Raw genomic sequence first — 25,457 nt, forward strand, 5'->3', positions numbered from 1 at the left:
ATCCAGAGATCAAATTGAATAAAAGTTGGATTTTGGTTCCCAAACCAAAAAAACAAAAAGGAGGGGTTTGCGGGCAAGTTGGACTATCGCGGTACGGTAGACAATTATAAGAAAGTATGAGTAAAAGTAATTATACATTTTATTGACACAGAAGGAAACAATAAGTACAAACAAAAATGCAATTAAAAATGGTGACAATCCAGATGTATCACCCCAGTAGTCAACCCCTGAGGGAGGAGGACATCCCCAGTGTGACCTCCCCCCTCATGGGTTGACTACTGGGGTGATACATCTGGATTGTAACCATTTATATTGCATTTTTTTTTTGTACTTATTGTTTCTTTCTGTGCCAATAAAATGTATAATTACTTTTACTCGTACATTATTATAATTGTCTACCGTACCGCGATAGTCCAACTTGCCCGCAAACCCCTCCTTTTTGTTTTTTTTGGTTTGGGGACCAAAATCCAACTTCTCTTTTAAGAACAAGTCAGGTCCTGTCATTTAGCTGTCAAATCTCAGAACCTCTACCGGGGGACACAGGGTTCGATTTGATGAACACAGACACTTACAGGCCGCACAAGATGCCTGCACTTGTTGTTACCCTATAAATGTTTTAGGCCTTATCAGATTCACTACAACACATACTTACATGTACACGTACTTAAAAGCTAAATCGTTAAAGTCAGTACTTCATACAAGAAAATGATATAAGGTCAAAGCCCATACTGGGAGAACAAAGCAGGGATATCAGACAGGGAAACACCCCACTGTAGTCACCAGGCATTTAACAAGGCATTCAGAGAAAAGTGCAAGAGAACAATCATGTCAAATGAATTCCTATATAATAGGCACAACTTATAAATCATTAAACAAATACGTTTACTGTACTCATTAAAAAAAAAAAAAAAAAAAAATAGAGATCTTACCATAGGAAATACACCTATGTTATGATAACGTCGAGAAATTACATTTGGCATGGTTTTATTTCTAAGGTTTTTCAGCTCCTCCTGTGCCTCATGAAGCATTTCCATGCACTCTGCATACTTGTCCTCCAGCTCCCGCAGCTGTAGACAATGGAATAAAGAACAAGAGTTAATTTGCTAAAAAATGCTGATATTAATTTGGTTACAATCAACTGTGAGTGAAAATATGTAGATAAATCATTGCTCTATTAGAAGTCTGGTGATCTGTATACAAATATCAGTGCTTGGCATTGGTGATCATCTTTCATTTTAAAAGGATACATTCACCTTTAAAAGTTAAAAATAAAACTTTTTTTTCCAGCAAAAATATGTGCATTTATTTTATTTATTTTTAAAAAGGATGCAGAGCATTGCATCCATGATCAGTAGATCACAGGCACAATATCAGGCTCCTGCCTGTCTGTACCTCCATATGGGCAGACAGTTTCAAAGCTGGGGGAAGTGTCAATAAACTACAGGAGCGCTCATCAATGCCCTTGAAGTTCACTGAGAACTACAAGCTGTCTACTACAACAGCAGACGGGAGATGATCCCCTGCCTGCTGTCATGGGGGGGGGGGGGGCAGACCTGGAGCATGTTACACATTACTTCTGCAAAGGCTGTCAGTACTTGTAGTTTGCCATTCACAGAACTTTATGAATGAATGACGTGGCTGCGGTGGTGGAGCCCTCTATGGCCAGGTTTTAAAAAAAATTGTGACAGCAAGAGGGAGAGGAAGATCCCCCGCTCGCTTTTACAAAGGAGGATGGGGGGCAGGTGCTGGTTCTGCAGTAACATGTTACACCTGGAATATGTGATATGTAACATGTTACAAAAGGTGAACTTAAAGCGGGGGTTCACCCTTAGAGGGCACTTTTCCCCCTTAGATTCCTGCTCGTTATTACTAGGGGAATCGGCTATTTATTTAAAAATAGGTGCAGTACTTACCCGTTTACGAGACGCATCCTCTCCGTCGCTTCCGGGTATGGGCTTCGGGAATGGGCGTTCCTTCTTGATTGACAGGTTTCCGAGAGGCTTCCGACGGTCGCATCCATCGCGTCACGATTTTCCGAAAGAAGCCGAACGTCGGTGCGCAGGCGCAGTATAGAGCCGCACCGACGTTCGGCTTCTTTCGGCTACGAGTGACGCGATGGATGCGACCGTCGGAAGCCTCTCGGAAGACTGTCAATCAAGAAGGAACGCCCGCTCCCGAAGACCCATACCCGGAAGCGACGGAAGAAGATGCAGCTCGAAAACGGGTAAGTACTGCACCTATTTTAATACAAATAGCCGATTCCCCTAGACCGAACGAGCAGGAATCTAGGGGAAGAAAAAAAATTTTTTTAGAAATGGGTGAACTCCCGCTTTAACCTTTAAGTATTATATTACTAAGTCAAAATCAGCAATCTACAACAAAAATATGTAGATAAAAGATAAGATATGAAGTATATGTAAGGGTATCTGTACGACAGTAAACATCAGCATCTAATAACCACAAAGTCTATAGTCAGGCCATGGTTACTATGAAAACATTCCCACAATGTGCTGGGCTGTGTTGCTCAATGCAAGCTGCAATAACAAACTGAAATCCACGGTTTTCAAATTGGTCCAATTGCTCTGCATTGGTGTGCTGTGGGTGAGAATAGAACATGCTGCATTTAAAGCGGGGTTCCGGGCATAATTTTTTTTTTTTTTTTAAAGCTAAAATTAATCACATTAAATAGTCCTTAAAACATATTAATAGCTCCCCAATCATTCCAGAAATCATTGCAAACACTTTGCCTTATATTCTCCAGCTCATGTTGAGGCCATAGCCATCATATGTGTGGGCATGTGAAGCCCAGTTCCTTTTTCTTCCTGGTTTTCAGGGAGAGATACATGCTGGGAGCGATTTTTAGGCACAGTAATGCCCAGAGACTCCTGGGAAATGAGTGTCATCAGTTCCCAGTAGGCAATGGGGTCTTAGGACAGGAAGTTGAACCACCTAGAACCAGGAACTAGGCAGATTACGAACTCTGCCTAGTAACAGCCAGATAGAATCGAGTAAAAAAAGGCAAGCTGTTAATAGAGAGTCCATTTTTAGGGTGGAACTCCGCTTTAAGGCAACACATCGCAGATCACTGCAAGGTGCATTATGGAAATACAAATAAAATATTTTAGCTGTTGTGAATCAAAAGCAAAGTGTACATAAAACGCAGAGCATTAACCGACAACTCATTTTGATGAGGATCAACTCAAGTAGGTTTACAAATAACAAACAGACATAAATATTTTTGTTATATGCTAATAAGGGATGTGGCTAACACAAATGTTACTGAACCAGTGAGTACCTCGTCCTTTTTCTCAAGTAGGTTTACAATGCATCAGCACACACCTAACCCAATACAAGTTGAGTGTACCCAGTCTGAAGCAATTTAGACTATTGGAAAATTGCTGGCCTGCCAATTGTCTGACCTTGCACACTGTCTCCCACCTTCTCAATGTGCAGCGAGTCAAGTCAGGTAGTTAGCAGGTAGCAGCTGTCCCAGAAAATCCAGCATAAACATGGCAAAAACAACAACAACAACAACAACAAAAAAGTAAATCTAAATCCTCCACACACAAGTCGGTACAAATGCAATAAATAGGTGAAAAATATTCATATTTCTGCATCTTCCTAGTATGACAGTTTTTTTTTGAACACTATAACAACTGTACCTCTGCTGTAAGTTGCCGCTGAGCATCTTTAGCAGCTCCCAAGTGTTGTACCAGTTCCTCATTTTCCACTGCATACTGCAAGCAAGCAGACAAACATAATACGCTCGCGAAAACACTGCAGGATTTTAAAATGAATACACAGTAAAAAATATTAAGCTTAATTCATATGCTCCTAAAAATGAAATATACCATGAAAACCGTGCCCAATAATAGGTGTAGTAGAGGGTCAAGGACCAGTCACCAGTATTACACTTACTGCTTTTGCTTTTTTCTGAATGTCAACGATCTGTGACAAGAGATGAGTGATCTCTTCTTGTTGTCGTGCTGCATCTTCCGTCTTCTTTGCCAATTCCTCGGATATGTTTGCAATCTGGTTACTTGCATCCCCTAAAATTCAGTATTATGTAACTGTAAGATGAATTACATTCCAGAGATTGCTTGTATTATTTGAAGTCAAACTCTCTAGCTTGATTGTCATGAAGTCCTCTAATGCTAATAAATTCAGTTATACAGCAGTAATAATGACTTTTTACTAATCTGTTGAAAATCACATGATGGGCAGCAAGCAGTTCCTCCTAATATCATCTCTGGAATGACACCTAGCCAGGGGTTTCAGTACATTATGTATTAGGTACATATTGTATGATGTGAAGTCTAAGGCCCCATACACACGAGAGAATTTATCCGCGAATACGGTCCAGCGGACCGTTTCCGTGGATAAATCCTCTCGAGGATTTCGGCGGATTTTCATGCGATGGAGTGTACACACCATCGCATTGAAATCCGCGCCGAAATCCTCTGGCGATGACGTGTCGCGCCGTGATTATGACGCGGCGACGCTGTCATATAAGGAATTCCACGCATGCGTCTAATCATTACGACGCATGCGGGGGATCCCTTCGGACGGATGGATCCGGTGAGTCTATACAGACCAGCGGATCCATCCGTTGGGATGGATTCCAGCAGATGGATTTGTTTGGCATGTCAGCAAATATTCGATCTGCTGGAATCCATCCCAGGGGATAAATATCCGCGGAAACAGATCCGCTGGAGTGTGTACGGGGCCTTAGAAGCAAAGGAGATTTGTAGTGGTCTTTCATAAGCTATTATTTATTATTAGGACTCATGCACACAGAGCGTTAGAAAAAAAACAAGCTGCAAAGCCACTTCCAACGCCAGAAAAAGCAGCTGTAAAAACGTGCTTTTAGTAGCTTTTTGTATTCGCGTTAACGCGCGTTTAGCCGCGCTAGCTTTTAGTAGCGTTTCTCTACCTCTATTTAAAATAAATGGTTCCCTATGAGAGGCCATTGATTTGAATAGAAGTCGCACCAAAAGTCGAATCATGATGATCCGACTTGCAGTGTGACTTGTGCACAGAGAATTTTGAAGAGGAACCTCACGCCAAAATGAAAAAAAAAAAAAAAACTGTGTGCTGTCCCCCCCCAAGATGCAAACCAGACCCTTATCTGAGCATTCAGCCTGGCAGGTCAGGAAATTAGGGGGGGGGGGTGAGTGAGCCCCCCCCCGGACCATACCGAGCCACATGCTCTCAACAGACCTCTGACAACCAATGGCCAGGGTTGTTGGGAAGAGGCCCTTGTCCTCCCCTGCCCCAAAGCACCCAAATCCACAATGTTGAAGGCATGTAGCCTGGTATGGTCCAGGAAGGGGTGGGGCGCTCGCTCGTCCCCCCCCTTCCTGACTTGCTGGGCTGCATGCTCAGATAAGGTTCTGGTATGGATTTGGGGGCCCCACGCCATTTCTTGGCATGGGGGTTTCCCTTAAAATCCATACCAGACTGAAGGACCCCACGCAGGTTTTTTTTTTTCTTCTCATTTTGGTGTGGGCTTCCTCTTTAAGATCCTCAGCGCACAAGTCGCACTGCAAGTCGGAACATCATGATCTGACTTCTGGTGTAACTTCTATTCAAATCAATGGGCTCTCATAGGGAACCACTGATTTTGACATGTGCAAAAAAAAAAAAAAAAATGCTTGACGCATCTTAATAGCATTAGGCTGCGTTTAGCAGCTTTTAGCCTCTGCTCCTGAACGCACAGGCTATCCAAAAGCCTCCGACAGTTTATGTGTGCATGGACACATAGGCTAACATGGAGGAGCATTTGGAAACAGTTAAAAAAAAAAAAAACACCAGACGCCCCTAACAGCAGCTGTAAAAATGTCCTGTGTGCATGAGCCCCAATTCTCAAAAGTTACATTTTTGGGGGTTTGTAAAATTACAGATTAACTTATTGTATTTTCATTCCTTGGGCTCCAATAAGCATGATTTCAAACTTATCCCTATGTGCTTTGCTGGAAAAAAAAATACCTATTTAATAAGCTCAGATAAAATCTACACATAACTGAATGAGATAGAGCAATGAGACAGCATGAATGCAAGCGATTTCTGCTATGTCTCCCCTGTGTGCTGTGTGAATAGGTGCACTCTATATTAAATGCTTATTGGTAAACCAAAACATAGCATCAGTATTGAAACCAAAAGTTTAATGTCTAGAATGGATAGATCCACATGTGAATTAAAGAGGGGAAAAAATAAAAAGCTTTGTTTGGCAGCTCATCTACTTGTAATCCGGTGCATCTGGTGGTAGAAGGATTTCCCAGTGAACTCATGGTAGTTTCCATGTAATTGCAAAGATGGCAAGAGCAGGAGAATATTCCAAGTACCAGATCATATCAACAAGGCCGTAAATATAAAATCATTTTATCCTCAGACCTACCTTGTTACTCCCATCAAGTTGCAATTGTTGGTAGATATACAAACCTTACTCAGTTTTGTAACTTGAAGTCAACACATCTAGCAAATTCAGACTAACTATTAAGCATATACAGCATACACATTATTTGAAATTTGAAGGGTGACTTACTTAGCTCTTTTACGCAGTCATTTACAAGCTGCTGCTCTTTCTCTTCATATGTGATGGTCTCCGTTTGGAGGTGACATGCCTGAAAATATGACAATATATTAGACAGAGCAGACATCACAAAGTATCCAGTCTATTGGCATCTAAAAAATGGGGCCAGCCTAAAATACAAATTCTTTAGAGATTTCCAGTAGTCTGGCATGTTTGTAAGCTGCATGTTAACTACTTGCCGACCTGCCGCCACAGTTCTACGGCGGCAGGTCGGCTCCCCTGCGCAAGAGCCCGTACAATAACGGCCACTAGGGGCGCGTGCGCCCCCGCTCGTCCCTCACTCCCGTGCGGGTGCCCGGCGGACGCGATCGCCGCCAGGCACCCGCGATTGCTCGTTACAGAGTGGGGTCCGGGAGCTGTGTTTGTAAACACACAGCTCCCGGTCCTGTCAGGGGGAGAAATGCCTGACCATCTGTTCATACAATGTATGAACAGCGATCAGTCATTTCCCCTAGTGAGACCACCCCCCCTACAGTTAGAACACACCCAGGGAACATACTTAACCCCTTCCCTGCCCCTAGTGTTAACCCCTTCCCTGCCAGTGGCATTTTTATAGTAATCCAATGCATTTTTATAGCACTGATCGCTATAAAAATGCCAATGGTCCCAAAAATGTGTCAAAAGTGTCCGCCATAATGTCGCAGTACTGAAAAAAAAAACGCTGATCGCCGCCAATACTAGTAAAAAAAATAATAATAAAAATGCCATAAAACTACTCCCTATTTTGTAAACTCTATAACTTTTGCGCTAACCAATCAATAAACGCTTATTGCGATTTTTTTTACGAAAAATATGTAGAAGAATACGTATCGGCCTAAACTGAGGAAAAAAAATGTTTTTTTAGATATTTTTGGGGGATATTTATTATGGTAAAAAGTAAAAAATATTCATTTTTTTCAAAACTGTCGCTCTTTTTTTGTTTATAGCGTAAAAACTAAAAACCGCAGAGGTGATCAAATACCACCAAAAGAAAGCTCTATTTGTGAGGAAAAAATTAGGCCAATTTTGTTTGGGAGCCACGTCGCACGACCGCGTAATTGTCAGTTAAAGCGACGCAGTGCTGAATCGCAAAAAGTGCTCTGGTCTTTGACCAGCAATATGGGAGGGGGTTAAGTGGTTAAAAGTTATTTTTTTTTTTTTTTTAGGACTGCTTGAAAAGAAGCCATTACCAATAGCATTCATTGCTCACATGATGACATAATAACCCCAATAACTGTGATACAGATTATAAACTGCCAGGTTTGAAAGGCTACAAAATTTGCCTGTGAAGTTTTAAATATATTCAAGTCATGATATAGACAGTGGTAGATAGCCACCTTTAGCTGGACTTGTTTGTAAATGTTGAAGATGTTTTAGGCTCGTAACACCTTGGGATCTGACTTGTGAGACCCCAAGTTGCATGACATGTCAAATTCAATGAGAACTGTCTTAATTAGCACTACTGAAGTTGCTCCGACTTTAGAAAAGGTTCCTGTACTACTACTACTGGGATCGTATCCGTTGAGGTCATTTAGTATGGCCTAGGCCCACTATGACGACGGTCATTCAGATAGGAATCAGGTGTATCCGATTGTATATAATGGGAACCAGTCTTCACAAACTTTCCCTGTGGTAGCTTACATGGCGGTGGAGATACTCTGTAGAATGGATTGATCGGTATGTGTTATCATTGTTTGTATGGCGTATATGGAGTTTCTATATATTAATCATGTGTCAAATCACCTTATGAACATACTCTCCTATTTAGGTATTCTGCTGGACTTGTTCTATAATTGGAAACCCTGTGTGATGTCTCATATGTATATTCTTTGAAGTTTGGGCTCTCTTTGAGTCTATTGGAGTTTTGATGTGCGACCCCATTACCAAGAATTGAGACATCCTAAATAGGTGAGTGCTCTCTGGTCACTCCATATGGGATTAGTCCGATATATTTAATATTAAGCATAGTTATCTTAAAGCGGAGTTCCGGCCACAATATTAAAAATATAAACTTTTTAAATATGAAAACCCCTGTAATACACAAACTTAATGTATTCTACTACAGTTAGTCTGTAAACTAAGGTCCGTTTTGTTAGGTTTTTACAGCATTTAGACACTTTATAAAACAGAAATTGACTGGGGCCATCTTAAGTGTGGGCATCATGAAGCCAGACTGTATGACTTCCTGGATTTCAGCCTCGCACATGCTCAGTGCTGTACAAGCAGTGTAATGGTTTCAGATCAGGTTTCAATAGCAATGGGAGTGCCAGAGGAAGTTACCGCCCCATATCTATGCAACGCAAACCTCTCCTCCCCTCCCCTCCCCTTCTCCTTCCAGGAACCAGTGAATATAAGAAATCATTTGTTCCTGTGCAGATATATCTACATAACAAGATGATATATATCTCTTGTTATATATGTGGTGTGTATACATATACCAGACATGTGCACTGTCAATAAATTCATTTTGTTTAGTTCCGTTTCGCATTAGCCGTTATTTCGTATTTTGTGCCCGAAACTCAATTCGGATTCGTACGCTCATAATGGGCACAGCAGGAGTACAGGCACAGGAAGTCAGCACAGAACAGGGATGGTGGGAACCCTTCATGAGAGGTTCCCACCATCCCTGCACTGACTTCCCGGGTCTGTACCCCCGCTGTGCCCATTATGAGGGGTTCCCAGCCATCCCTGCACTGAGTTCCCGGGTCTGTACACCTGCTGTGCCCCATTATGAGGGGTTTCCACCATCCCTCTGCTGAGTTCCTGGGTCTGTACACCCGCTGTGCCCCATTATGAGGGGTTCCCACCATCCCTGTGCTGAGTTCCCGGGTCTGTACCCCCCGCTGTGCCCCATTATGAGGAGTTCCCACCATCCCTGTGCTGAGTTCCCGGGTCTGTACCCCCCGCTGTGCCCCATTATGAGGGTTTCCCACCATCCCTGTGCTGAGTTCCCATGTCTGTACACCCGATGTGCCCCATTATGAGGGGTTACCACCATCCCTGTGCTGAGTTCCCGGGTCTGTACCCCCCGCTGTGCCCCATTATGAGGAGTTCCCACCATCCCTGTGCTGAGTTCCCGGGTCTGTACACCCGCTGTGCCCCATTATGAGGGGTTCCCACCATCCTTGTGCTGAGTTCCCAGGTCTGTACCCCCCGCTGTGCCCCATTATGAGGTGTTCCCACCATCCCTGTGCTGAGTTCCCAGGTCTGTACCCCCTGCTGTGCCCATTATGAGGAGTTCCCACCATCCCTGTGCTGAGTTCCTGGGTCTGTACACCCACTGTGCCCCAATATGAGGAGTTCCCACCATCCCTGTGCTGAGTTCCCGGGTCTGTACCCCCCGCTGTGCCCCATTATGAGGGTTTCCCACCATCCCTGTGCTGAGTTCCCGGGTCTGTACACCCGCTGTGCCCCATTATGAGGGGTTCCCACCATCCTTGTGCTGAGTTCCCAGGTCTGTACCCCCCGCTGTGCCCCATTATGAGGTGTTCCCACCATCCCTGTGCTGAGTTCCCAGGTCTGTACCCCCTGCTGTGCCCATTATGAGGAGTTCCCACCATCCCTGTGCTGAGTTCCTGTGTCTGTACACCCACTGTGCCCCAATATGAGGAGTTCCCACCATCCCTGTGCTGAGATCCCGGGTCTGTACCCCCCGCTGTGCCCCATTATGAGGGTTTCCCACCATCCCTGTGCTGAGTTCCCGGGTCTGTACACCCGATGTGCCCCATTATGAGGGGTTACCACCATCCCTGTGCCGAGTTCCCGGGTCTGTACCCCCCGCTGTGCCCCATTATGAGGAGTTCCCACCATCCCTGTGCTGAGTTCCCGGGTCTGTACACCCGCTGTGCCCCATTATGAGGGGTTCCCACCATCCTTGTGCTGAGTTCCCAGGTCTGTACCCCCCGATGTGCCCCATTATGAGGTGTTCCCACCATCCCTGTGCTGAGTTCCCAGGTCTGTACCCCCTGCTGTGCCCATTATGAGGAGTTCCCACCATCCCTGTGCTGAGTTCCTGGGTCTGTACACCCGCTGTGCCCCATTATGAGGAGTTCCCACCATCCCTGTGCTGAGTTCCCGGGTCTGTACACCCGCTGTGCCCCATTATGAGGGGTTCCCACCATCCCTGTGCTGAGTTCCCGGGTCTGTACACCCGCTGTGCCCCAATATGAGGAGTTCCCACCATCCCTGTGCTGAGTTCCCGGGTCTGTACACCCGCTGTGCCCCATTATGAGGGGTTCCCACCATCCCTGTGCTGAGTTCCTGGGTCTGTACCCCCCGCTGTGCCCCATTATGAGGAGTTCCCACCATCCCTGTGCTGAGTTCCCGGGTCTGTACACCTGCTGTGCCCCATTATGAGGAGTTCCCACCATCCCTGTGCTGAGTTCCCGGGTCTGTACACCCGCTGTGCCCCATTATGAGGGGTTACCACCATCCCTGTGCTGAGTTCCCGGGTCTGTCCCCCCTGCTGTGCCCCATTATGAGGGGTTACCACCATCCCTGTGCTGAGTTCCCGGGTCTGTACCCCCGCTGTGCCCCATTATGAGGGGTTCCCACCATCCCTATGCTGAGTTCCCGGGTCTGTACCCCCTGCTGTGCCCCATTATGAGGGTTTCCCACCACCCCTGTGCTGAGTTCCCGGGTCTGTACCCCCCGCTGTGCCCCATTATGAGGAGTTCCCACCATCCCTGTGCTGAGTTCCCGGGTCTGTACACCCGCTGTGCCCCATTATGAGGGGTTCCCACCATCCATGTGCTGAGTTCCCGGGTCTGTACACCCGCTGTGCCCCATTATGAGGGGTTCCCACCATCCATGTGCTGAGTTCCCAGGTCTGTACCCCCCGCTGTGCCCCATTATGAGGAGTTCCCACCATCCATGTGCTGAGTTCCCAGGTCTGTACCCCCGCTGTGCCCCATTATGAGGGGTTCCCACCATCCATGTGCTGAGTTCCCAGGTCTGTACCCCCCGCTGTGCCCCATTATGAGGGGTTACCACCATCCCTGTGCTGAGTTCCCGGGTCTGTACCCCCGCTGTGCCCCATTATGAGGGGTTCTCAACATCCCTGTGCTGAGTTCCCGGGTCTGTACACCCACTGTGCCCCATTATGAGGAGTTCCCACCATCCCTGTGCCGAGTTCCTCCTGCTTCCTTCTTCCCCCAGCACAGCACATTGCCACCATAACATTGCCCACCGCATCGTCTCCGGCACAGCACCCCGCATCGGCCTCGGCACCCTGCATCGGCCTCGGCACCCCGCATCGACCCCGGCACCCCGCATCGACCTCGGCACCCCACATCGGCCTCGGCACCCCGCATCGACCCCGGCACCCCGCATCGACCCCGGCACCCCGCATCGACCCCGGCACCCCGCATCGGCCTCCCACATCGGCCTCGGCACCCCACATCGGCCCCGGCACCCCACATCGGCCCCGGTACCCCGCATCGGCCTCCCGCATCGGCTCCGGCACCCCGCATTGGCCCCAGCACCCCGCATCGGTACCCCGCATCGGCCCCGGCACAGCACCCCGCATCGGCCCCGGCACCCCGCATCGGCCCCGGCACCCCGCATCGGCCCCTGTACCCCGCATCGGCCCCTGTACCCCGCATCGGCCCCTGTACCCCGCATTGGCCTCGGCACCCCGCATTGGCCCTGGCCCAGCACCCCGCATCGGCCCATGTACCCCGCATCGGCCCCGGCATAGCACCCCGCATCGGTACAGTGAGGGCACAGTTACGGGCACAGTTACGGGTGCAGTGAGGGCACAGTGAGGGCACAGTTACGGGCACAGTTACGACAGCGTTGGGCACAGTGAGGGCACAGTGAGGCAGTGTTGGGCACAGTGAGGGCACAGTTACGGGCACAGTGTTGGGCACAATGAGGGCACAGTTATGGGCACAGTGAGGCAGCTTTGGGCACAGTGAGGGCACAGTTACGGGCACAGTGTTGGGCACAGTGAGGGCACAGTCAGGGCACAGTGAGGGCAGTGTTGGGCACAGTTATGGCACAGGGCACAGTTACGGGCACAGTGTTGGGCACAGTGAGGGCACAGTGTTGGGCACAGTGAGGGCACAGTGTTGGGCACAGTGAGGGCAGCGTTGGGCACAGTTACGGGCACAGTGTTGGGCACAGCGAGGGGCACAGTGAGGGCAGCATTGGGCACAGATACGGGCACAGTGGATGGCAAGCTCGCTCTCCCACTAACTCTGTGACACCAGTGCAGAGTGGGGAGAGTTACAGATCATCAGGATGACAGAGGAGCGCATCTCTGATGGATCTGTATGTGAGAACACCCGCTCGTAGTACAGCCCCGCCTCCCTGCACTAGAATTGTAACACACAGTGCAGAGCGCGCTGTTTCTATGTACAGGGAGGCGGGGCAGTACTACGAGCGGGTGTTCTCACACACAGATCTATCAGAGATGCGCTCTGTCATCCTGATGATCTGTATCTCCGCAAACCGGAGACAGACGGCGGGCGGGTGGTGGAGGCGGGGGGGCGGTGCTAGCAGGGGGGAGTTGGAGAGGAGGAAGAGGACACCACCTCTATGGGCGGCACTGTCCTCCCTCCCGCCCCCCCGAGATTCAACTACTGTACGGCGCGGCGCTCGTTCAGCCCAGCCTCCTGGGATTGATGACACACATCACCCAGGAGGCATAGCAGCGCTGGATGCGGCGGAGAAGCCATCCGCCGCAAAGGGAAGACAAACTCACAGGAATAAAACCGTGAGTTTGTCAAAAAAAAAAAAAAAAACATGCCAGTTCTATTTAAGGGGGCAGTGTTAATTACAATGCAAACAGGTTGAAAAATAGGGTGGAACTCCGCTTTAAGAATACTCTCGTCTTCCTGTGTATATTTTTCCATCTTGTATAGAACATCAATGTGGCTCTTTGGACTACTTTCATGTATATCCGATCTTCGTACCCTCCTGGACAACTTATACTCCCGCCTCATTGTATGCCTTTCCTTGTGAAGATAGAATAGGTGTGTATTTTTAGTTGAAATCTTTACTCTTATTTCAGATTTTTTATATTTAAACAAATTCCCTTTGATGGCTAATTATCCTGACAGCATTTGGTCATGAGATATCCAACTCCGCCCTATGAACCCCCCTAAATTGTGTGAATCAATTTCAATTTGTTATATATTTATATATATAAAAAAAAAAAAAAAAAAAATCTTTGTGAAACAGTATGTTTATGCATCTTCACTTTTCCTGGTTCCCGCACTCCCTTGGGAAAATGCCAATTTTGGCCTTGTGACGCCTAAGTATCTTGGTGCTGGCTATTGAGTGAGATACTGAGGGGTTGCATTATATCTTATCTCTATCTATACAGATACATGACATTACACCATGAAGGTTGGCGATTTGTTATGTATTGTTTGATTTGATTATAATTATTGATTATTTGATTTATGTTTTCTTGTAGCTCATTTTCTGACATAATATATACTCCTGAAGAAGTGGGCAAACCCGAAAATATGTAGCGTTTGTAACTGGAAGAATAGTCTCTGTGTATAACAGTGCGGAACCTGTATAATTTGCGTCAGAAAAGTGGATGCTCCACATATAGTAACATCTGGTGTCTAGTATCTACTTATTTATGGTTTGTATGATGTATATTTTTCTATAATAAATTTATATTTTTTGTAACCTTACTGTGCAAGACTATACCGTACCATGAAAGTCCATATTGCCTTCACAACATCCAAACTTTCTATCTAGTAATAGGACAAAGGTACATTCTTCTTTTTTTATCATATATCCTGTACTACTTCATCGCGACTTCTTTTCTATACATTTATCAAAGTAGTGCTCAAATCGCCAGGAAGACGCCTGGCTAAGTCGGTACTTTCAGGGCGTGGCAGTGTGAACCGAGCTTTACCACTAATGCCGCGTACACAAGGTCGTTTTTTGTGATGAAAAAAACGTAATTTTTTAGCATGAAAAAAAAACGAAGTTTTTCAAACTTAATTTTAAAAAACGACGTTGCCTACACACCATCGTTTTTTCAAAGTGCTCTAGCAAAGCGCAGTTACGTTCAGCACGTACGGCGGCACTCTGTTCCATTCAAGCTCGCTTCATAACTTGCTTCTGAGCATGCGCAGGTTTAAAAACGTAGTTTTAAACGTAGTTTTAGCCTACACACGGTCATTTTTTATGACACAAAAAAACTACGTTTTGAAAAACGACATAAAAAATTGAAGCATGCTCAATTTTTTTTTTTGTCGTTTTTCAGAAGACATAAAACGACATTTGCCCACACATGATCATTTTAAATGACGTTTTTTAAAATGTCGTTTTTTTTCATCACAAAAAACAACCGTGTGTACATGACATTAGATGTTTTCTCTGTTACAGAATAATTTGGAATCAATACAACCCATTTTACATCACTAGATGTCACCAGTGCTCAACAGTCTGCATAATAGCCATCTAGGTAGGCAGTGATTCACCAAATTCTAGGCTGCAAATCAGAATGTGTGATGCTGTACCTCTGAGCGCAGGACAATGTTCTCATCCTCGAGATCTTTCAGTTTCTTTTGAAGAGAATCAAAGGGGAAAAAACTTTGGACGGATGATGAAGATTCATTCCTCTTCAGACTGTTACAAATACAAGATGTCGGTTACAGGAAGAGTCATTAGGACTGTATTAAACAGTGTAATCATTCAAGGGTTGTGAAATTGTCAGCTACATAGCCACTGTGAAAAAAGATTTGTAAACAGTGATAAATCCTTTACTTGGAGCCCACTGACCTTCACCTTCAGGTTATACCGCCTGCTAGAGGATTGGAGATTGGAAACCAACAACCTGTGTAGGACAACCCAGGTTACAACTCCTTCTACTACCAGCATGTCTCAGTTTTGTAGCAAAGCAGTACCAAGAGCATTATCATAGAGGGTGGGACCAGTGTCCCTTGATGGGCTCCAAGAAAAGGATTTTGACTGCAATTTGGGGTGTTATTAGCATTGCACTGACACCCGCTGCAGATTGCAAGTGCAGTGCATTTTAAATGTGATGCGGGAAAGGTGCACAGAACGAGGGTTCTGGTGTGAACTGACCATGAATGAAATTCAAACCATGAATGTGTTTTTTTTTCTTGGGAAATTATATTCGTTGTGTCTTTTTGTTTTTTCTGTTCAAAATTTTTATTGAGAGTAAAGAACACAGAGTATTATAACAGACGGTTTTGGTGAAACAATAAAGGAAATACAATGGTACATCTTGGATAGAATGAATACAATCACATCAACAAGATCATCTAAACATAGATAACCTGGAATCATATGGTACAAAGTATGGGAGGTCATTGTAACGGGAACAACAGAGGACCCGTGTCATTTTGTTTTTTTAAACAATCAAAGCGACTGTAAAGTCTTGTTTTTTTCCCTATAAAAATAACAAACATGTTATACTTACCTGCTCTGTGTGATGGATTTGCACAGAGCAGCCCTCCTCTTCTCTGTCCCTCTTCTGTGATCCTGGTCCCTCCCTCCTGTAGCAGCTTGCTATGGGGGCACCCGTGCCGAGTCCATTGAGACACAGAGCCCCCACCCAGGCCCCCCGCTCCCCTGATTGGCTCGCTAACTTTACTTGACAGCAGCGGGCGCCAACGGCGTCCCTGCTGTGTCTCAGCCAATCAGGAGGGAGAATCTCGGACAGCTGAGAAACTGGTGGACATCAGGTAAGTGTTAGGGGGGCTGCTGCACACAAAAGGCTTTTTATCTTAATGCATTAAAATAAAATAAAAACTTCTGCCTTTACAACCACTTTAAGGAATTTGGGTGACGAGGGATCTAGAAATCAATATTTACATTTGATTGTGCAAGTGTCACTTGTCAAGTAATGCATGGGATGTACACTTTAAAAAAAATTATACACATATGCATACACACGCTGCCTCCGATAGGAAGCCTGACAAATAAGTTAGCCACAGAAAAATACTTTGTACCTTAAAGCGGTTATAAATCTTATATTTTTTTAAATAAACAGGATATACTTATCTTCTCTGTGCAATGATATTGCACAGAGTGGCCCTGAACCTCCTTTCTGGAGTCCCCCGCCAGCGTTCCTGGCTCTTCTGCTGCACCACTATAGCAAACCTCCTGCTATAGGGGGGGCTCACTCCCAATCCGGACTGTGTGTGTCCATAGACACATATAGCACGGCTTAACCTAATCCTGTGATATGGGGGCCAGGCTAACAGCAGAAGGAGTCAATGGCTACCCCGTGAGGAAAGAGAGACCTGTGCTACTGCAGGCAGGCAGTGCTGGATTGAGAAAGGACTGCTGGAACATTTCTTACTATATAGCACGGAAATGCATTAAGGTAGAAAATATCTTGCTTTTAAAACCACTTTAATATAAATGCAAGTTTAATAGGGTCTTATACATTATTCTACATCTGTGTTTGTAAAGTGCCCTGTAGTCTGTCAATGCTATAGATACATCCAAAAACATCCCTCAGCATTAGTGTGAAAATAAGCTTACAATCTAATGTCCCTACCACAGCCATACAGGCCAGTTGGTCAAAAGCCAAATAAACCGTTAGTGCATGTATGGTTTGTAAAAAGATTACACCGAAAAGACCCATGAGAAAGTACAAACATCCTGAAGATAGTGTTCCTGGTATGAAAGGAAGCTTAACACGTGGCCAGATGTCAAAGCTGCATGCACTCTTCATATCTTTCTACTAGAATGTAGGGCAACAAGCTGGACTTTGACCAAGACATATTACCAAGAGGCCTTGTTTATAGTGCCATAGCAGCTCTTTGCTTGTTGTTAAGTAAAACAAAATGATGAAAAAATGTAATAAATGTTTAGAGCAGTTCATTATCTTGTCTGAAGGGCATTAAATCAGTTAGCAGTCCCTGAATATACATGCACCTGTGACCGTATGCTAAAGTCTAGAGCAGCCTAAATACTAAATTCCTTTGGGTGAGGGGTGCCAGTGCATTTTACATGCATTTCCTTTCATTCCTGTAGAATGTAGGTTTTGATACAAAACACGTCAAAATGGCCTTATACCTACAAAGAACCAACAAAGGGGTGGGACTGCACCCAAATCTTTATGCCGTTTCTTTCTTGTTCAAACATTTTTATTATATAAACATCAGTGTGTACAGGCAATGATAAAATGCAACCAATATTATATTGCTATACACTCAAACAACAAGAAGCTCTCTCCTCCCAGGCTGATGTCAGCAGGGGAATCTCAGCCCCACCCACTGGAGCTTTCAGACGGGGAGTGCCGAGAGCCTGGAGTCACATGATCGCTGGGCGATGCTGTAAAAACAGGTAGAAATCTGCTTTTTTATTTTAACAGTTTGGGGATGCCCCCCTTCCTGTTCCAACATGACTGCACAAAGCAAGGTCCATAAAGACATATATGAGCGAGTTTAGGGTGGAGGAACTTGACTGGCCTGCACAGAGTCCTGACCTCAACCTGATAGAACACCTTTGGGATGAATTAGAGCGGAGACTGTGAGCCAGGCCTTCTCATTCACATCAGTGCCTGACCTTACAAATGCCCTTCTGGAAAAATGTGCGTGTAAAGGCAGATGTCCCAATAATTTTGGTAATACAGTGTACAGTATATGGGTATGCAAATAAACATCAAAATTAATGGTAACACCTGGAGTTGTAAAAGGTAGAAGATTTTTTTATCTTAATGCATTCTATGCATTAAGATAAAAACACTTTTGTGTGTAGCAGCCTCCCCAGCACCCCCTAATTACTTACCTGAGCCCCATCCCTCTCCCCAGCACTGTCCACGAATGTCTAAATAGCCATGTGGAGCTGTGTCTCGGCTTGGGTGCCATCATAGCAATCTGCTGGCTGTGGGTGTACTCGATAGGAGAGAGGGGCCAGGAGCAGCAAAGAGGGACCTGAGAAGAGGAGGATCTGGGCTGCCCTGTGCAAAACCAACTGCACAGAGGAGGTAAGTATGACATGTTTGTTATTTAAAGTTATCCATCAGGTGGCATGCACCCAGTTGGACTCAACTCACGGTATACAAAGTGGCTGAATTCCTGGAATTTTGCTTTAAAAAAAATATTTATCTTCTTTCATTTCACTGCAGGCCACAAACAGCCATACACAAGTGGACAGTGGTAACATAAAATTAATAGAACCAATATTTACAAATCTGGTATTCACCTGCCGGGGCACTGAAATCGGTCCATGTGCTTATGGCTTATACCTGACATCACCTGAATCTGCCACGTTTAACTACTTGCCGACCAGCCGCCGTCATTCTACGGCGGCAGGTCGGCTCTCCTGGGCGAGAGCCCGTAGTATAACGTCGGCTCTTTGAGCGGCCACTAGGGGCGCGTGCGCGGCGCGCGCCCCCCGCTCGCTCCTGACTCCGGTGCGAGTGCCCAGCGGGCTCGATCGCCGCCGTGCACCCGCGATTGCTCGTTACAGAGCGGGGACCGGGAGCTGTGTGTGTAAACACACAACTCTCGGTCCTGTCAGCGGGGGAAATGCTGATCTTCTGTTCATACAATGTATGAACAGAGGATCAGTGTTTCCCCTAGTGAGGCCACCCCCCCCCCCACAGTAAGAACACACCCAGGGACATACTTAACCCCTTCCCCGCCCCCTAGTGTTAACCCCTTCACTGCCAGTGGCATTTTTATAGTAATCCAATGCATTTTTATAGCACTGATCGCTATAAAAATGCCAATGGTCCCAAAAGTGTCCGAAGTGTCCGCCATAATGTCGCAGTAACGAAAAAAAAATCGCTGATCGCCGCCATTACTAGTAAAAAAAATATATTAATAAAAATGCCATAAAAATACCCCCCTATTTTGTAAACGCTATAACTTTTGCGCAAACCAATCAATAAACGCTTATTGCGATTTTTTTTTACGAAAAATATGTAGAAGAATACGTATCGCCCTAAACTGAGGAAAAAAACGTTTTTTTATATATTTTTGGGGGATATTTATTATAGCAAAAAGTAAAAAATATTCATTTTTTTCAAAATTGTCGCTCTATTTTTGTTTATAGCGCAAAAAATAAAAACCGCAGAGGTGATCAAATACCACCAAAAGAAAGCTCTATTTGTGGGGGAAAAAAGGACGCCAATTTTGTTTGGGAGCCACGTCGCACTACCGCGCAATTGTCAGTTAAAGCGGCGCAGTCCCGAATCGCAGTCCCGAACCAGCAATATGGTCCGAGGGTTAAGTGGTTAATATGTATGAAAACTCAGTGTCAAAGGCCAACAATAACCTGTACAGATATAGAAGGCTTTGTAAATCTTATCTTTTTCCACCTCCTCACACCTTCCATACAAACACTTCGCAGACACGAAGATGAGAAGAGGTGGAGCTCTGGAAAGGTGACATTTACTGTGCTCTGGTGAAGACATAACAGAGACTATGTACAAGCATTGACTTACGGTGTTGAACAGATGGAGTCCGACTCGCTCTCGTCAGCTGCACTGGTGTAAAACTGAAGCAGCTCATCTTTCATAGACAGTTCATGGCGTAACTGGGATACCTGACCAAGACAAACAGACAATAAAGTCAGCTGCACAATAACAGCACTCAATACAAAAGAAAAGCATGTAAACATGGGATTCTTTAGACAAAAGTGAAGCATACCATTTATTCAATTTTAACTATCGACTGGGTCAAGTTACAGGCCTGATGAACCCAAGCGTGGCTACTATTGGCTTTTCAAAATACTGGGATTTATTAGCAATTAACAGGCAAAAAAAGACCTTCCACTGTTTTCCAAGATTACTTACAATCAGCCAGAAATAAACGGGTATCCTTTATTAGCCAGAAAAAAATTAGTATCCTTCATCAGCCAGAAATAAATGAAAGACGGCTAAAAACTAAGGCAAAACATGATATTCAAGCGCACTCCCTGTAGATGTCTAAGGTTCACAAAAAGCTAGTATTAATTGGAATGGGGATAGGGGCTAAGAATAATGTTGAAAAACTGAACTGTAAAATAAACGGGAATAAAACTTAAAAATAAAAATAAATATGAAAATAAAGATAAAATTAAAATAAAAATAAAAATGAAACTGAAATAAAGAAAAAATAAAACTAAAGTCCAAAAGAAACCAGTGCTATAAAATGGATATCATAGTCCATCAAGTGTCCATGGCACTGTATAACTAAATCGCTATTGCCTTGCTTTGGATGGCTGCCAGCTGACAGATGAAGTGATCTGTATAAAAGCAAAGAAAAGACAAATGCAGCGCCTTCTAAGCGTAGCAAGCTCGTTTAATAAGAGTAATATGTGCAAAAAGCTATAAAAAGCCTACTCACAAACATGAATGAATATAGGAAAAGTGGTGTAAGGATCATCCGCATTGTTTAGCCGGTGTGCGTACGATGTCCTAATGCAGGCAGCGCGGAGATGTCGTTCTCTGAAGGGCAGCGGCAACAGGAACCGAGACGCTCTCGGAACCTTCAGGCTGGAATCAGGTATCCACTGCGGACTGCAAGTGACGTCACTTCCGGATGCGGGAGGTGCACGCGTTCAAGACTTTCGAGTCTTTTCCTCAGGCTGGGCTGTGGCCATCTTACTGGAGACCAGTATATGTAGTGGTAATACATAGACCCGCCCCACATATAATCTAACTGGATCGTATTCTACAACAACATTCTAGGGCACATCTATGGCCACAAGAGGGCCTACTATTGCAATAACGACATTAATTAACAATACTGTGCAATAAATAATAAGGAAACAACAATTGATATGATATTAAAATAACTTCAATTAGATAAAATTAAATTAAATAGCGAAGTATCGTTATAATGGCCCTTAAAGGAACCTATACTGGAAGTACATTTCTGAGGTCTGACACAGATTTACCAATTAGAGATTAAATATTAATAATTTTCCATGGTAACGAACAATCATTAAAAGCTGCAATAAGTAATATCATAACCATATAGGCTTATGATTAGAATAAATATGAATATAAAAATATATATAAAAAAGTTAGAATATACAAATACATATATTCCCTGTTTTATTTGTATACTATATACCAGAAGAAACAAGATGTTCTCCCTTGGTTTACCATCTCGGCCTATCTTTTATTGTACATATGTGTGTGTATATATATATATATATATATATATATATATATATATATATATATATATATATATATATATATATATATATATATATATATATACACACACACACACACACACACAATATACGTTCTTTATACTTGCTATATATACTTTCTAAATATTATTAATTTTTAATGTATATTAACGTATTTCAATATAATATAGAACATATATGGATTTTTAGCAATATATATATTTTTTGAAATATCAACTTCATAATTATCAGTTTTACATTACTTTATCTATGGGGCATATTAATCCCTGCTCTAGACTAGTTATTTAATGGTGACGTCGTCAACATCATTATTTCCTTCTGGTATATAGTATAAAAATAAAACAGGGAATATATGTATTTGTATATTCTAACTTTTTTATATATATTTTTATATTCATATTTATTCTAATCATAAGCCTATATGGTTATGATATTACTTAAGGCGTTATTGCAGCTTTTAATGATTGTTCGTTACCATGGAAGATTATTAATATTTAATCTCTAATTGGTAAATCTGTGTCAGACCTCAGAAATGTACTTCCAGTATAGGTTCCTTTAAGGGCCATTATAACGATACTTCGCTATTTAATTTAATTTTATCTAATTGAAGTTATTTTAATATCATATCAATTGTTGTTTCCTTATTATTTATTGCACAGTATTGTTAATTAATGTCGTTATTGCAATAGTAGGCCCTCTTGTGGCCATAGATGTGCCCTAGAATGTTGTTGTAGAATACGATCCAGTTAGATTATATGTGGGGCGGGTCTATGTATTACCACTACATATACTGGTCTCCAGTAAGATGGCCACAGCCCAGCCTGAGGAAAAGACTCGAAAGTCTTGAACGCGTGCACCTCCCGCATCCGGAAGTGACGTCACTTGCAGTCCGCAGTGGATACCTGATTCCAGCCTGAAGGTTCCGAGAGCGTCTCGGTTCCTGTTGCCGCTGCCCTTCAGAGAACGACATCTCCGCGCTGCCTGCATTAGGACATCGTACGCACACCGGCTAAACAATGCGGATGATCCTTACACCACTTTGCCTATATTCATTCATGTTTGTGAGTAGGCTTTTTATAGCTTTTTGCACATATTACTCTTATTAAACGAGCTTGCTACGCTTAGAAGGCCCTCCATTTGTCTTTTCTTGGCTAAAAACTAAGGGCCAGATCCTCAAAAACCCGGCGCAACGTAATTTTTGGCATTTAAGTTACACCGCCGCAAAATCTCTACCTAAGTGCCCGATCCACAAAGCACTTACCTAGAAATTTTGAGCGGTGTAACTTAAATCCGCCCGGCGCAAGGCGTTCCTCTTCAACTGGGGGCGATTCCCATTTAAATTAGGCGCGCTCCCGCGCCGGCCGTACTGCGCATGCTCGTGATGCCATTTTCCCGACGTGCATAGCGCGCAATTACGTTACGCCGAGCTTTGTGGATCGCGACGGGTCAATAAAGTTGCGTCGAAAAAAAAAAAATCAAAACAAAAAAAAAAATTGCGTCGCTGGACAGAAGGGTCTGCTTTTACATGGTGTAAACAGTTTACACTTTGTAAAAGCTGCCCTAATTTTGCGTTTGCAAACTAAAACTTACGGAGAAAAAACGAAGGAAGCAGTTTATATCGATTCTTAGTCGATGTCAGAAGAATTCTAACTGCTATACTGAGTTTAAAAGGTTGCAAAAAAGAGCATCTCCTACATCGTAAAAAGTAGATTTTTTTTTCTTTTCATCTTGCCAAGGTCCCCTGCAGCACTAAAACCATAGTGATTTTTTTCTTATTTTCATTTCACTTTTTCACAAAAATACTGCGTATTACATATTTCCTAACTTAGACTGTTGGGTTCCCACACAGACAGAGATGATGTCACCCTTATAGAGGTTGTAAAGGTTTTTATTTTCTAAATAGGTTCCTTTAAGCTAGTGCATCGTTTGTTCACTAACCTTTTCCTTCGATTTTCCTTCTAAATGTTTTTTTTCTTTGTCTGAATTTCTCAAAAGCTTGTCCCCATCATCTGGCTGGGGGTTAGTCAGCCAGAACAGCTTACTGAGGAGCAACAGGAAGCGAAAAATTCAGACAGACAAAGAAAACAAACCCGCTCCAGCCCCCCCTGTCCTCTTTCAGACCCTTACTTACTCCTTTTAAGCAATGCATCCAGTTTCTTCCCAGCAGTAGCATAAGGAAAGGGGGGGTACACTGTGATGTAAGGGAGAGTGGGGGACTCAACTTCTAACGGTGGTGTGGCTCTTGACATCTAATGTAAATGCGCTGTACATCTAATCTTACAGATACAACCCGGCCCTTTTGAGGGCAATCATAATGCTGATGTGGCCCACTACGAAATTGAGTTTGACACCCCTGACATATATGGTCCATATATCGGCCAGGTCAGCAGAGACCAGCCAAGATTCGAACCATCTTTGGGCAGGCTAAATGTACCAAAGTTGATTCATCAATTTTCGGCATGCGATTATTGTCAGCGGCTTCAGTCACTAGCAATAATCACTGTGTTCTCCTGGCAGAAATGGCTTACTGCCCCCCCCTGCTGGGAGAACACAATAGCTCCATGGGAGGGATTCCCCCATTGACACTGACTGTGTTGATGGGGGAATCCAGCTATTTTTTTTCCCTGCAACCCATGATTGCAGGAAAGAAATTTGCACCATCCATGGCCTGCATCAAATGTTCTGTGTTGTCCATAAAAGATCTGGTGTCTGGGATAAATTTCTTTATCATCTTCCAGATTACGCCTTCATTTTTCTGGCTATATGGCACCAGGGTTCCTCTTGCATTGATCTTTGCACAGGTGACTCCAGTCCTCTTCCTTACCATTTCTGTTTAAAGGCTACGCTGCTTTCATGTTGGTAGCTAGGCACCACTTTGTACTATGATGCTGAAGGCCCAGCCACCCACGGGGCCAGAAGGATAAAGTTGGGCTGCACTGCCGGTTTATTCAACTCAAGTTCAATTAAATCAGTTTTCTGATTTTGCACAGAATGCCCTGAAGACAGAATTGGCAGTTAAGTTAACTAATGAATATTATTATTTGCACTTGCTAAAACTATGTGTGTAAAAGCTCCCATAGACATAAACAAGTAATATCTACCACAACTGGATGAATGCAAACTTAGACAGACATAGCTAACACCACCACAAATATACCAAACAAGGCCTCTATAGATATACAAAGTTCATAGATACTTAGCATGATTTCCAAAAATGGACCTCATTCTAATAATAATGCAGTTGAAAAAGACAATGCGGTATTAGCCAATAGTCATTGTAAATGGTAAATGGTCAAAAAAGCATTTCAAAATAAGTTATCTAATGTCTATGGATTGCTTTGTATTAAAAACGAGGCAAGAAAGTGGTCGAATGAGCTTTCAGACTGGTTTATCTTTCATACATCTCTAGGTCCTTCAATTTAAAAAAAAGCTTTTGTTAATACTAAAGTGTGAGAAGACGATGCTCGCTAGTCAGGTTACAAAATAAGATGCGCAAGCCACGGCAGGAAATAAAATAATGAAACTGAAATAAAATGCAAAAGATAGCAGGTGTAAGGCAGATTTTTACAGCTGACCAAAACCAACATTTTTTAGTTGGGTCCTTCAGTTTTTAAACCTAAAATTGTTGTGGCAACAGAATCGCTGAACGTTCAAATTCAGCAGAGTTGCTGCTTACAGGCAGCAAGGTACCATGGGATATATAGTTCTTATAAATTGAAAATAAACGGCAAAGGGGAAGCTGTAAGCATGCAGGAAATCTCGGTAGTTATGAAAAGAGATGGCC

General features: G+C 44.0%; 1 protein-coding gene across 7 annotated transcripts in view; it reads right to left on the minus strand.

Moving 5' to 3' along the window:
- TRAK1 (trafficking kinesin protein 1) overlaps window positions 1–25,457 on the minus strand; it is a 172,137-nt gene that overhangs the window by 57,523 nt on the left and 89,157 nt on the right. For all 7 annotated transcript variants that reach the window (XM_040353124.1, XM_040353128.1, XM_040353126.1 and 4 more), the window contains 6 exons: window positions 19,971–20,071; window positions 15,061–15,169; window positions 6,545–6,623; window positions 3,919–4,049; window positions 3,663–3,737; window positions 930–1,067 (listed from right to left, as the gene is read on the minus strand). In XM_040353124.1, coding sequence (XP_040209058.1) covers window positions 930–1,067; window positions 3,663–3,737; window positions 3,919–4,049; window positions 6,545–6,623; window positions 15,061–15,169; window positions 19,971–20,071 — 633 coding nt within the window. The remainder of the gene's footprint in view (window positions 1–929; window positions 1,068–3,662; window positions 3,738–3,918; window positions 4,050–6,544; window positions 6,624–15,060; window positions 15,170–19,970; window positions 20,072–25,457) is intronic.

The sequence above is a fragment of the Rana temporaria genome, chromosome 5, assembly GCF_905171775.1.
Source record: "Rana temporaria chromosome 5, aRanTem1.1, whole genome shotgun sequence".
Taxonomy (NCBI): Eukaryota; Metazoa; Chordata; class Amphibia; order Anura; family Ranidae; genus Rana; species Rana temporaria.